This window comes from Nuphar pumila, chromosome 16, assembly GCF_984573655.1.
Source record: "Nuphar pumila chromosome 16, dmNupPumi1.hap1.1, whole genome shotgun sequence".
NCBI classification, from domain to species: Eukaryota; Viridiplantae; Streptophyta; class Magnoliopsida; order Nymphaeales; family Nymphaeaceae; genus Nuphar; species Nuphar pumila.
Window position 1 is genome coordinate 77956299 of NC_143264.1, and position 15027 is coordinate 77971325.

Sequence of the window (15027 nt, forward strand, 5' to 3'; positions counted from 1 at the left end):
GTAAGCAGGAGTGCAACACAAAACCTTTGCACAGTGTGCGACGACAAAGTAAAGACTGTAAAAAAGTAAAGGACAAGGATCGCGAAACCGCGTCCTTGAGTTAAATACGTACTCGTATAAATATATATATTTCTATATATATTTATTTAAAGGTCCTTTTTAGTTAATTGAACTTAATTCAATTGTCCAAGTCTTCCGTGCAATCTTCTCCTACCTTGGAGAGTTGCAAGCTTGCTGACGTCTGCGGGTGTAAACGATTGACGGCTCGGGTCGCGGAGCGCGAGCGGGATCTATTGTACGAGCTGCAAAAGCGATAATCTTAGCAAGCAAACACCAAAAACATAACGCCAGGGGCACTATCACTGACCTAACGCGAAGGAAGTAGAGGCAAGGGCATCACGCCCTTGCGCACTTGCTATAGCGCAAGTAGGGGCAGGGGCTGCGAGCCCCTGCTGACCTGCTGTCAGCAAACTACAAGGCGGCAGGGGGATGCACCCCTACCTGAAGAAGGCAACGAGGGAGGCTGAGGCGTCGCCCTGCCTGCCAGAAGAGCAAAGAGACAGGGGACCAAGCCCCTACCCATTAGCACAAAGGGGGAGGCAGGAGGCTTCGCCCCTGCCTGCCTAATACGCAAAGAGGCAGGGGCCTGGCCCCTGCCTGTCGAACACGTAAACAAGCAGGGGGCAAAGCCCCTGCCTGACGCCCGAGAAGAGGGAGCAGGGAGGGGGCTTGACCCCTCCCCTGAACAACGGGGGTGCAGGGAGGGGCTCGACCCCCCCTCCCCTGCCGTAATAAGGAGCAGGGAGGGGCTCGGCCCCGTCCCCTGCCGTAAAAGAGAGCAGGGAGGGGCTTGACCCTCTCCCCTATCGTAAAAGGAAGCAGGGAGGGGCTCGACCCCTCCTGCGTACTACGAAGGCAGGAAGGGTCGAGCCCTCCCCTGCGAAGATCGAAGGTAGGGAGGGCTCGAGCCCCTCCCTGCGATAAACAGAGGCAGGGAGGGTCGGACCCTCCCCTGCGCATCGAGACAGGGAGGGGGTTTGACCCTCCCTGGTAAAAGAAAAGGCAAGCAGGGGGACCAAAACCCCTGCCAACATGTCGGCAAAGCGGCAGGGACTTAAGCCTCTGCCGGACGGCTATCCCTTGCCGTAACGGACCGACAGGCAGGGGCTTTTGCCCCTGTCGGTCGACGAAAGGAAGAAGAAAAAAGGGAAGAGGAGGCAGCAAAGGGGTATGCACCTGGGAAGATCGCGACGACGAGGGAGTCCACGAACGACCGATGGCGAGGCACTGATGGCTAGACAATCGTCGACGACGATGATCGAGGGTTCACGGAGGTCGCCGATGGCTTCAGTCATCGACGGCTGAAGAAGGGGGGAAAAGTCGTCGGTGGCTGCTACCTGACAGATGCGAGGAGAGGGGGGTCGGGTAGAGAGGCGTCGCTGGCGAGGTCGCAGAGGGGAGGTTGTCGCCGACGAGGGTGGGCTCCGGCGGTGCTGTCGACGGTGGCTGAGCTTGCCGACGACAGCGGGTCGACGCGTGGGGAAAAAAGGGTGAGTATCAGGGAGAGAGAACGAGAGAGGAAAAAGGGGGCGGGGTTCTCTTTGAAACCCCTGCCTCAGTGTCTTTAAAAGACACGGGAGGCGGTGCCTCCATTGGGTCTGGGTCTGGATCCGACCCGAATCCAAGCTAATCAATTTTTTTTTTGGTTATTACATCCACATCCTTGTGTCCATCTATATTATGGGTGCTTTCATAATCCTTTTTGGCCATTGATCCTTGCTGTTTATTTTTTCTCCTCTTTTTTTCTTTCTTGGCAAGCCAAATGATCAACTCTAAAAATGTTCATCGATTTGTGGGATATGTACTACACTTTTTCTCTTTTTTATTTTATTTCATGTCCTCTTGCTCTTGGAGGAGGGCCAAGACCGCAGGGATGTCCAGAAGCATTGAGATGGATGTCGACAAGCCCCTCATCTACAATGTAGAGAGAGAGAGAGTCTATCATGGAGTTTCAACGACATGCCTGATTGCTAGTCGGTAATAACACCCGAAGCAGATGTCCAGTCAGATTTTGAGTGGGAGATGGATGTGTTAGTAACCAGTGAACAAGGAAGGGAAATGGCAGGGAGATCATGTCTGATTTTCAAGCATTAAATAATCTGTTAGAAAAGGATGAAAATCCCAACCTGAAAATTACAGGAAAACCATTTTGAAGGGCATGTTTGGTCTTATAATTTTTTGAGCACGATATTACAATGCACATATGGTTGTTCATTGTAAGATTCCCCATATATATATATATATATATATATATATATATATATATATATATATATATATATATATATATATATAGAGAGAGAGAGAGAGAGAGAGAGAGAAGGGAGTAGCTGCCTACAGCCAACCACGAGTGGAGGGGGAGTTTTTGAGTTGTTTTTCCCAAATCTGACTGCGCAGATGTGTTCGGCATGGTCGATTGGATAGGAAACAACACTTGGATAATGTTTTTTTATTAAAAACATGATTTTTTAAGCCTTGAATATTTATAAAAAAATTTACACCATCAATTTTCAAATCTTATAAAAACCTACGTGTGCATCGGATTCGAATGATGCAAGAGTCCATTCCTATAAAATCTAACACATAGTACACATCTGTATGGTCAGATTCGAGAAAAACGTGGAAAAGAACCCTTCAAAAGCCCTGTAGGTAGTGGTAGGCACGGATCGGTGTAGGCAGCTCTCTCTCTCTCTCTCTCTCTCTCTCTCTCTCTCTATATATATATATATATATATATATATATATAGGAAAACCTGTAACATCGAACATGTGTAAAAAAAGGGAATTAGCGGCAGTCGGTCAAGTTCTGTGGGCAGAAAAAAGAGCATGCGCAGCTGATCAGCGGTGCACGCTCGTCAGACGTCACGTCGAACACTGAGTGTTCGATGTTACGGGTTACTCTATATATATAGCCAATATAAAGGAATGATATTGGTTACACAGTTACACTAGTTGGTCACGAACCCATGAGTGAGAAGCTCTATTTTTTTAATTTTTTTACAGATCTGACCCTCCTGACAATGATCTAAATGTTCGGTTTAGTAGAAACTGGCCCTTGGATCATGTTTTTCAGACGTGTAGATTGGACTTTTTGAGGGTTGAAATTCAACATCTTACAATATGACGGATTTTCGTCCTTCAAAATTTGTATTTTTACGTCAAAAAAGTAGGAAACAACCCATTATTTACCATGCTAAACACATCCATCGGGTCAAATTTGATCAAGACGACCTACCTCTATGAGTTTCAGCTAGGGGTTCAGAACCCATGAATGTACCCGATATTATCCCATATATGTTTTTCCGGCAATGCAAAAATCAACGGTTGTAAATACAAAGATTCTTTCTGACTCAAAAAAACATGTTTTTTAATCGGAAAAACATGATCCAAGGGTCGTTTCCCACTAATTCAAGCATGCTGAACACATCTATGAGCTCATCTCATTTAGATGATATTGCGGAAGGGTGTGGCTCCCCTTCTCCATTACATGTCACCAGACATACGACTGGAGATCGGCATGTCCCCTTGGCTCAGGGTCAACCTGCAGGCCCCCGTTGAGATGTAAGATTAGGGCTGCCAATTTGATGGGTTAGCCCAGATTGGGGTCAACCAAAATTTGGCTGGACTACCTTTAACTGCATCCAAGTTCAGATGTCAGCAACCATAGATCGTTTGAGCCAGAAACCAGACCTGAATATTTTCTATATACCCGATAAGGTAACATGGCTACAAAACATTCTCCTTATGGACAGTCTGGGACTTCTGTCTAGGACAACTTGATGATTGACCATTTGGTTAAATGGGAAAATGAGTATCAAGGATTATTTTGTCTGTTAGCAAATAAAAGAAATACCAGTAAAACCTGATTGATGTCATGTGTGACTGGATGCCCATGTGTAACTTTGTCCAACATGCAGTATGATTTTATAGAAAAAGGATACAACACATGAATGCACAGAGATTTCATTGTACACACATTTTTGCTAATGTAAAACCTCCATAATGTGTAAGCAGGATATCTAATGCAAAGCTTGAAGGTAATCTTCACACATATTCTGCACTTTCTTAGTAAGCCAAAATTAGACAAAAGGAAGAAACAGTTACCAGTTGTTCTCTTGCTCGTAGTAGCATACACAAACAACTTTAGCCCCACTTCCAACAGCAAATTTGTTCTCTGGAGAATGTATGACATAACTTGTCAAAGTAAAACATCTAAAAAGAATTCTATGCAACACCAAGGCTAGAAACTAAATACTGCAAGGAATGTGGAGATTTATATTAAGCAGAGCATAACACTTGAAGAAATTCTTAAGAGAAATCACTACCATGATATTTCAAGTGGATGTTGATTGACTTGGATACTCACATTGGAAGTATGAAGAGGATGCTACTAAAGGAATGGAACATGTCTAAGAAATTTTGTTTGTTTTGTTGTGTTTAACATGGATGTGTGTGTGTGTGTATATATATATATATATATTGGTAATGATAAGGTGCTCCGGGAGAAACTACTCCCACCAAATAGAAGCTTTAGATTTTCAAATTTCTTTAACGTTTTTTGTTGATCAGACCCTATAGATATGATTTATAAGCATTATTTAGTAGAAAACAAGTTTTGGATCATGTGATTATAGCATACATGTATGCTTTTTAAGACCGTTAAAAATCAACGGCTCACAATGTATCAAAATTTTGTGACTTAAAAAATCTTATTCTTATGTCCGAAAAACATGACTCCTATCAAATAAACTATGTTGAGTACATCCATAAGGTTTAATTGAGAAGATGCAACCTACAACCATGAATTCTAGTATGTGGGAGTAGGAACTCCCGGAGCACCATAGCATATATATATATATATAATCAAGATGGATAACTGTCTTAATCTAAGCTAAACCCTCCTTTTGCCTGATAACAAAACTAAGCTAAACCTTACTCTCCCTATCTGCAAAACAATCTGCCGACACCCTATTACATTGCAGGGTTACTACAGCAGAGTTCATTTTTTTTTTTACTTTTCCATTCTTCGGAAGGGGCTAGTCAACCGTTCACTTATTCAGTGCAGGTTTAACTTTCTATAAAAATGGGAGCCAACTACTGACCAAAAAACACTATAACAATCACCAAATACTATCTAAAAGTATATTGCTCTGAAACCTTAAGGCTGTGTTTGGAACACTGCATTTGCACGGATTTGCAAGGAGTTGTGAAAGATCAAATACTGGAATTTAGGGGAAGTGATTTTGAGGGAAATAGAGAATTCTTCTTATTGTTTGGAAGACCTATCAGGGATACCAGCTTTCAATTCCTCTTTATTCCTGATCTTCTTTGGAGGCAATGAGTGTTTTGGTGGTGGTGGTAATTTCTAGTGGTATGAATGTCATGAGAAGTACTGTGTGGTGGTGGCTGTTAAAATATATGTATATATATACTTATATATATAGTATATTTTTTACTCTTTTTTATTTTCTATTATTGTCAGGGGTATTTTGGTCTTTTCCCTTGTAATAGAATCTGTCTTCCAGGGACGGTCTTTTTTTTATTTCTTATTCTATTCTTGGTCCTTTTCCCAAAAGACCAAGGGTGCTTTGGGAAATCTCCCAAAGAGTCGTTGGGGCTCCCCAACGGTAATTTTTACAACCGTTGGGAGCTCCCAACGACATCTTGGGAGCTCCCAACGACATCTCTCTTAGTGGCTGTTTTGTGTATAAATAGGGGTTGAACACCTCTTGTATAAACAATGCTTCTCTTAAGCATTTATGCTTAATAAAGATAAATATTTTTTATATTTTTTGTTTTTCTATTTAGTTCCTTAATGTGTTATATGTGCTTAGTGCTTGTGTTTTTGCCCTTTGTTGGCTATTGTTTTGTCCTATAGTGAACTTGTGCTTGTAGACATTGTTATTATAATCATGTAAGCCCTTAGTAGCATTGGTTTGTGCTTATGCACTTTTATGATCGTGATCTTGTAAAGCCCTTTGTGGCATTGTTTTTGTATTTTTCGCCATTTCATTACAGTGGCTGGTGGTATAGAGGCTATAGGGAGGCCTTGGTGGTCACGAGGAATGGTGGTGGTATAGAGGTTGTGAGAAAAGACGAACATTGAATCTGTCAGAATAAGAAGCGTGATGCCATTGGAATCCTCTAGAATCCAGAATTTGCAAATACCTCCTCTATGAGAAGGAGTTAAAACCAGAGCAAATCAGGGATTCGGAAGCAGTGGATTCCATGCCCATTTTCACGTTTCATTCATCTCCCTTCTCCCAAACAATTCTCAACTCCCTCAAACCCAAATAATCACCTCCGACACCCTCTCACTTCCTCTAACACCCTCCTCCCAAACACAGCCTAAAATGCATTGGTTTAGAAGTTGAAAACACCTTAGTATAGAATTACTATCGCACTCATGGTTGACACAAGTTTTTCTTTTCTCTTTTTGCAGAGAGAAACATTATACATAAAACATCACAATAATACCATATAGGACACTACATTGTTGGATTGCCATCAGGTTTAGCTCGCAATACTATATTATTTGAGGGAATGTTGGTTCATTTAACAATATATTTAGAATGATACCATGCTGAGGAAAACAATACCCCAATGATGTGATTCCGTTCCTATTCTACTCTAATCAGTGTACTGTCCATTGTAGCCAGAAAAGGTCTGAATAATAGAAGAAGTCTCCTTAAGTATTTGTCTTTGCACATATAACGTGACACATCAGTCAAGAACCTAAAAGATTAAGGCTCCACTATTCAGAAACCTATATGGGAGTAGCTACACGAGCAGCTAAAATGGGTGATTAGGGAAATTTTTAAGATCATTTCATAGTAACAAACCTGCTAAAAATGTGAAAACCAAGAAACAAGGTAACTAGCCAAGTGACATAAAATTGAATCAAAACATTACCTTTAGGGCTCCACTGAACACAAAGAGCAGCACGATTCAGCCTAAGAATAACAAGAGTAGGCACCCATTCATGTTCATCCTGGTTCCAAACATATCTGCAGAAAAACAGAAGGCACAGAATCAATTGATGGGCGGGCTGACTTCATTACTAAAAAGGTTTGTATATCAGTATAGGATGAACAACAATAATAACAGCCACTTCTGATACTCACGAATTTCGATCATGTGAAACTGTAACGATTTTATTCGAAAGGACACCCCAATCAATGCCAGAAATAATTTGATCATGCTGTAAGCCAATTAAGAAGAGTTACTAAGCAATAAAAACTTGAATACTGTCACTCAATATAAGCAAAACTCCATCCAAAGTAGTTGTATTCTTAATAAAATATGAAGTGTCATAGTAAAGGAACATTTAGTATCATGTGCAATATCTAATAGTGGAAAAAAGTGTAACTTTTAGATAAGCAATAATTATTTAGTAGTCTAAGACAACTATTTCACAAACTTCACACAATGTGCAATGCCGCAATCTAATAAAATATGCAAAAAATAATTCTACATAGAGAACAAGTGTTCTGAAAAACCATACGCACTCTGAATACGGTGTACTTGCAGAAGCATTAGTGCAGCTAAATCACCAACTGCTAAGGGGGGCAGATAAATTACAGTTCAGCAGTATAGATACACCTGTACAGTGCTGAGACTTATGTAATATAGGTGTTTTACCTGTCTTGTACTACCCTTTGTTATTAAACATTCTTTTGTACATTACCTTATTGTTAAGGGGTAGTTTAGTCTTATATTTCTTTTGTCTCCTTTTTACTTCATAACATTGAGAAAGTCGACCCTTACAAAAATCAGGGACTCTCATTTTCTTCTGTTAATGAAACTTGAGAACTCCTTTGTGCTTCTTAAGAAAACCCTAACCATACTAAACTTGTAAGTTTGTTCATGGTATCAGAGCCTAGGAACGCATTTAAGAGAAGCATCTGGTCGTTGGAGAGGAGAAGCTTGAAGGATAACTCAGACTCAGGCCATACTCATGCTGACGTCTTCCATAGAGGAACGCCTGGTCCTGTCTGGCCAGGTTTGGTTAGTTTGAGTTTGGAGCTTGCTAGGGTTTGCTTTTAGAGGTCCTAAAAAACAAATCCCATTGAATTTGGAGTTGTGTTGGATTTTTGGTAGATTTTTCAAGAATTTCTGAGTTTCTTGGAAATCCCAGACCAGTTTTGAGAAAACCCTTAAATCCGATCTGACTTTTAGTTATTAAGGGTTTTGATTGCTTCTATTCAGGTCGCTTTTGAGTTGGGAATGCTTCAATATCAACCCTGTGCTCAGTTTTGGGTTTTATATTAAGTTTTGTTGAAATCTTAGGGTGTTCACATCCTGTGGTAACCTATTTTCTGTCCTAAGCATATTTTGGATATAGTGTAAGACTGATTTTGTGATGTACCTCTGCTGTTTCATTTTTGTAGTGTGAGCAAACCTATTTGGGTGGATAAAGTGTGGTTTTCTTAGCAGTTTGCTTGCCTAGTGGTGTGTTTTGTTTTTGTGTTCAGATTTTTGCACTTTTGGATTGAGTATTTTGACTAGCATGTTGGGATATAGTGCTTGTTTTCTTGGTTGGCTGAGATTTTCATATTGTTACATATCTATAGTGGTTGTCTGGAATTGATTTCAGACTTGTGCAGCCTCTTTAAATTGTGTAGTTGAGGTTGTGTGAGATATGGAGGAGACTGAGATTGTCCCAGTGAAGGATGGGACAAATTATGCGTATTTGGGTTGATTTTATGACAGTTGTAATAGTAGAAAAATGACTTGGCGGGTACTTGGATGGCTCAAAGGTGAAACCTAAGCCCACTGGTGCTGATTTCGACAAAACAATAGAGGAATGGGATGGGAATAATGCTAGGGTTAAGACTTGGATTCTAAGTTCAATAGAGCAGAAAATAGCTATGAATCTTTATAATTTCAGGAGGCCAACGAAACTTGGGTGTACCTCAGACAAATCTACAAGCAAAAGAATTGGGCAAGACATTATCAGCTCACTCAAGAATTGAGGAGTATGCACAGTATGCGCCAAGGAAATAAGTCAATTGAAGAATTTTATTCAGATATGTAAAGAATTTGAAATGTCCTTGCACTTATGGAAGGCCGAACAAAATGCGAAAAATGTGTCAAGTGTGAGACATGTACTTCTTGTCAAATTTGTCTGAGAATTCTTGACAAGTATAAGGAAACTGGTAGGGTTATTGAGTTTCTTATGACGATTGTTAAGAATAGTCGACCACTTAAAGTCTTTATTCTTAAAGGTTGTTTTTAGGTATTTTACATAATAATAAGGGACCCATATGTAATTTTAACCTTTTAGCTAATCTCTATTTAACTAAGAGGAGATTAGACCTAATACAACTTTTTGACGTTTTTTCTTCTATCTCTCTTTCTTCCTCTCTCTCTCTCCCTCTTCTTTTCTCTTTTTGCCTCCGTTTCTGTGTATTCTACATGGTATCAGAGCAGTCAACCCTGATACCATGTAGAATACACAGAAAGGTGGGAGCGTGATCTCGTGTTCTGCGCCAAGTTCGAGTGAAGGATAGTAGATTACGTGAAGAAAAATAAAAGGTGTGATCGATCTCTGTTTTGGAAAATAAGTGATACAGATCTGATAACAGATCTGAGGTCTGACAAATGTCATGACTCAAATATGTAGTCAGATCTAAAGGTTACGATGGATCTATATATCCATGTCGACAGGATCAAGTAGCTACAGGTACGGGTGTTGTGCAAAAGTCGTGAAACTAGATTTTTTTTGGATCCGATCTGGTTAGTTCAGATCTTATAATGGATCTGAGTGGGGTAAAGAATAACTATGTTGTTCAGTCTTGGATTTGGCTGTCAAGGGATTTTTTTTTGAAGTAGTCGTTTTTTTTTGGGTTAAATTTAGATCTGATCACAGATCTGGTGGTGTCGTGAATCCTGCATCGGGTGGAAACAGAATAACTATGTTGCTCAGTCGTGGATCTGGCTGTCGAGGGATTTTTTTTTAAGTAGTCATTTTTTTTTGTTAAAATTTAGATCTGATCACAGATCTGGTGGTGCCGTGAATCTTGCATCGGGTGGAGTAGTTGGTCTGAGTTTTCTTCATATTTGATCATCTATTAAAAAAAAAAATTGAACCTGGATCGATGTCATTTTTTTTTAAAACTGATTTCTTTTGGATCCGATCTAGTTAGTTCAGATCTGATCTCAGATCAGGTGTGTCGTGGTTCTGCACCGTCTCTGGTGTCATCTTAAGTTTTGCATCGTGTGGAGCAGACCGTATGGTCTTGAAGCATTCAGTTTTTGTGGAGTGGAGAGTAAATCTGAACAAATTTCTTTTTGGAATCTACCAGATTTACAAATTGTGATAAATTCTGTTTCACGTGGTCGTTTGTTGTGACCTGAACATAACCCCAAAGACCTTTCCCTTTAATGTGAGCCTCCATGTTCCTGGCCCAAACATGATAGTTGGAGCTATTTAGTTTAAAACCGAGAGTGAAATGAGACTCTTTTTCACCCATTAGAGAGGAGGGATGTAAGAAAAAATACGTACCACAATAAGATTTTTAAGTCTTGTCGCAAAACCCTTCTAAAATATTGAATGAAGAGAATCCACCACTTCAATCTTCAAAAAATCAAAGGTACGCTTTTCGAGGCACCAACAAAGCGAAGAATAACATGATCTTCTATCTTCAACCTCGCTCTGATACCATGTGAAAATGTCTACAAAGAGACAATACGCATACAAGCACAAATACTTTGAGAAAGATGTGCACAAAAGCACTCACACAATACTTGAACAAATACGCACAAAGGCGTAAAAATAAGCAAACATGCACAAAAGCATGTATCTATTGAAAGAGAGCAATGCTTGAGACTCTCAAGCTTAATAATACAATGGGGAAACACCCCCTATTTATACAAGTGCAAAAGGGAACCACCTTGGGGCTCCCAAAGGAGTCGTTGAGGGCCCCCAACGACTCTATTGAGAGGCCCAAGGTGATGATAAGACATAAAAAAAGGAAAAATAAAAAGAAAAAATAGAAAACAACAACAACTACGCCTTCATCCCAAAACTAAAAATAGAAAAAGAAAGGAAAAAATAAAGAATGAAAAATACAAGCATATTCCAAGTGGAATATGCGTAAAACTGGAAATTACAGGAATACCCTTTTCAGGTATTATGATAAATGTATATATATATATAGAGAGAGAGAGAGAGATACCTATACATATATAATATATGTATATATATCTCTAGATATATAAATGTATATATATACTGTCACAGGGATTCGGCTAAAAGGGTGCCGCACCCACGTCGACGCGACGCTAGTGCGGGTGCGGCACCGGGTGCGGTCAACCCACCCAGGGTCATTTTGGTCCAATTTTTTGAACTTAAAAAAAAAATTGCCAAGAAATTATTTTTTTAATATGTCACAGAGATTCTCCAACTAGGTGCCGCACCCGCACCCGATGCGGTCAACCTGACCCTGGGTGCAGTCAACGCACCCAGGGTCATTTATGTCCAACTTTTAGACTTTATATATATATATATATATACATACACGTACATTCTTTGGGTTTACATTTTAACACACACACACTTCATATCTTGTTCAGAATCACAATAAAACCATACAAAACTACTCCTGCCTTAGTGGATCTAATATCTGGATGAGTTGCATGGATACATTATTCAAATAAAAGCAGTGTTTGATGATCTGAATCTTGCAATATTTAATCTTCACTTGTGACTACCAACTAGTCAGCTAAATGAAGCATCTCTGTTGCATTTAATAATCCAATGTTTCTTGTTTTATTTTTAATTTTAATTGAAAACCCTTTTTTGTAAAATGATCCAAAATTGATTTGATCATATTCATTTCAATCTGATTTACTGGATCATTTAAAAAATGATACAATCATTGAATTCATTTTAACATTGATATCGATTTCAATGCCAGTGATGTCAAAAGCAAGTGATGCCAATACCATCTTGAAGAGCATTGTGACTTCTACAATATGCAGCCTTGGCAAGGCCAAAACCAATACTGTGTCACCTATTTGCATGAATGCTCTTCAACCCAATAACTGGTTTAATTTTACAACTACTCTTGTTTTGATTCTCACTGTTTTGGTCCCAGATTGGCAAGAAACTAGCAGTGTGGGATGAGCCAGAGTGTCCAATACCACCCTGCCGATTTCCAGACAATGTGACATCAGCGTGTTAGCAGAAAACATTTGAGTATGTCCCAGAATGATTCTTGAAAGCATTTGAGATGTTTTTTATGAAAAGTCTTACAAAAGGTTAAGAAAATCCAATTTTCCAATTTCCATTTCATTTCATCTTGAGAGAATCTCACAAAACCATCAATATACTAGCTTTCTAAGATCTCTTGGGAATCTTGGAATTAGAAAAAGTTCAACTAAAATTGTAGTGGTAAAAAGTATGAGAATTTCTCCTAAACTCACTAATATAATATACATGGATATAAAACATTCAGCCAATTCAGTCATGCATCATAGAAAATCTGCATGCCTCATCTCATGAAAATAAGATATCAATACTTCACTCCAAAAGATATTGAAGGACTCAACATTGCACCTAATCCACTCCCTATCGTGAAAACAAATATTCTACAAGTGTGCTTGTCTGACATGATCAATCCCTAGAAAACAGTTTTCATATCAATAAATCTCTCAAAAAATGTAGGTTCACTGTTTAATGAGCCATGTCAATGAATCATGTGAATCACGGAACATGAAATCTACCTTCTGTAAAACATGTAGCTTCTCCCACTTGTCAGGCGACACTTTGTATATATGAACTTCATCATTGTTCGGGCAAAATGCAATCACTACGAGATAGAGAGAGAGAGAGAGATTATTGCCATGGGGAAACAAAAAAGAAACGGAGGAAGAAATGATAACCAAGCTTAAACTTAATTTACCAAAACACACAAATCGACAGTCTCACATATTCATCATTCAGTCAAAGGCATTGAGAAAGAGAAAAGGGTGTTTAGGAAGGAGTGTATGAAGCGTTTGGCTGGCACAAATACCGTAGAAATTAATTTAATGTCGATGGGAATAAACCAATCTCCCATCATGAAAATGAGGTTCAAGGTCATTTAGAAAAAGACCTGCAAATCTTGATGCTCCATCCAGCAAATGCAACCTCGTAATTTTGAAAAAAGTAAGGTGGACAGAGGGCCCTACCACGCGCTTTTTCTTTGGATCTATCGTTTCTTTATATGTAGGATGTCATGGTTCGGGGAAAAGAATCAACAACTTTCCGCCAATTTTACCAGGAATCAAATACATTCAAACGCCGTCACTACCGCAACATCAATCGAATTCTCAGTTGAATTCTAAGAAAATTTAGCACGAACACCAATCCATTATCAAAAATCGCATTCAAGATCGTTGAGAACATCACTCAACAAAAAATTACCATCATCCAATATTCTCTAACAGATACACAGCCCATCAACGGCATGAGAAAAATAAATAGAAAACGAGGAGGATCAACATCATCATCCGAATTAAGCCACAGTAAATCGTTTCGAATTATGGAAGCAAGTCTACGAATCACAGCGACCGAACCAAAACCCCGCATCACGCAAGGAAGAGCTCAAACCAAATAGATTAAAACGAAAAAAGAAAAGGAGAGAAAGAAATCGATCCGATGAGAAGCATTACTTGAATGATCGGGACTCCAAGCATGGCAGGTGATGCACGACGCCATCGGATGAACGGAGACGACCGCCATGCCTGCACGCAAGCATCAGCACACTCAATCAACCCAAAGAAACAACCAAAAAAACCCTAACCCAAGAAGAAATCAACACCCCAGACACCGCCATCAACTCAAATAACTTCTTCAATTCCTGCGATGATCTCGAGCGATGTGTTTCTATCGATCTGAAACGGGAAATCTCTTACAAGAAGCGGATAAATAGATCCAAAACCCTAAGGAGCAAACCGGGTAATTGGGAGAAGAGGAACAAAGTAAAACCGAGAAATTTCTAGATATTAGCGGGATCGGAAGATCGCGATCGACGGTGGAGATCTGTACCTGGTGCGGTAGAGGGCGTCGCCGGAGAGAGAGAGAGAGAGGGGCAGAGGACAGAACGGAACAAAAGGAGAGATGTTTTTTACGGATAGGAAATTTTTCAAAGACCCCCAAACTTTTTAATCTAATTCATGCTCACACCAAAAGTTTGCAAATTAAAACCAAAGTTTTTACTTTGGTTAATCAAATTAACCCGATCGTTGGGTTGTCCCTGAGTTAACACTCATGTTTTAAAATTATTATTTTACCCCTAAATGTAAAATAAAACTACTAATTTATCGTTATTTTAAAAGTTTAACTATTATGCTTCAACTCATTAACATAAAACAAAAAGCTAACCATATACCAAATATAACTAAAAGTTGACAATTATAAAAAACAATTATATAACTATATGTAAATTCTAGCAAACCAATCAACCCACTAATGGTACAACCGGTCAGTGTTTGGTATGCATAAAGTTTCAAGTTTCCAAAAATAAAATTGGTTGTGCTATGTTCAGTCATAGTTATGTTAATAGGTTTCGAGGCTGTCAACCCTACCCATCAAAATTTACCCAAACCCGATAAAATAATAAATTATTGGGTTTAGGTTTTGCCAAGTTACAATTCTGCATAGCAAACACTAACCTAATGTGCTATCATAATTCGGGTCATTATTGATTGCTTGGCTTACTGAAACTTATACATCTTTATATAATTTCTTTTGTAAAAATTGTAAACAATTAAGTATTTGATGTAGTGGCAAACGCTATCACCACAACCACCACACCAAAGGAGTTTGTGCATGTAGAAAAAAGTGTATGCTATGAATTCATGGAATTGGTAGACTTATAGGAGGTCTTAATTTTTTATTTTTATTTTTGAAAGGCAAGCTTGGGTTAGGCAGACCCCTACCAGTTACACCATGACATTGGGTTTTGAACCTGCAACATC

General features: G+C 39.3%; 1 protein-coding gene across 1 annotated transcript in view; it reads right to left on the reverse strand.

The window, feature by feature from the left end:
• LOC149813722 (actin-related protein 2/3 complex subunit 1A-like) overlaps positions 1-14130 on the reverse strand; it is a 62479-nt gene extending 48349 nt beyond the window's left edge. Inside the window, exons 1-6 of the mRNA XM_089992455.1 lie at positions 14096-14130; positions 13720-13791; positions 12790-12875; positions 7185-7261; positions 6973-7067; positions 4165-4234 (exon numbers count right to left, since the gene is read on the reverse strand). Coding sequence (XP_089848581.1) covers positions 4165-4234; positions 6973-7067; positions 7185-7261; positions 12790-12875; positions 13720-13789 — 398 coding nt within the window. The 5' untranslated portion in view covers positions 13790-13791; positions 14096-14130. The remainder of the gene's footprint in view (positions 1-4164; positions 4235-6972; positions 7068-7184; positions 7262-12789; positions 12876-13719; positions 13792-14095) is intronic.
• Between the last annotated feature and the right edge of the window lie 897 nt (positions 14131-15027).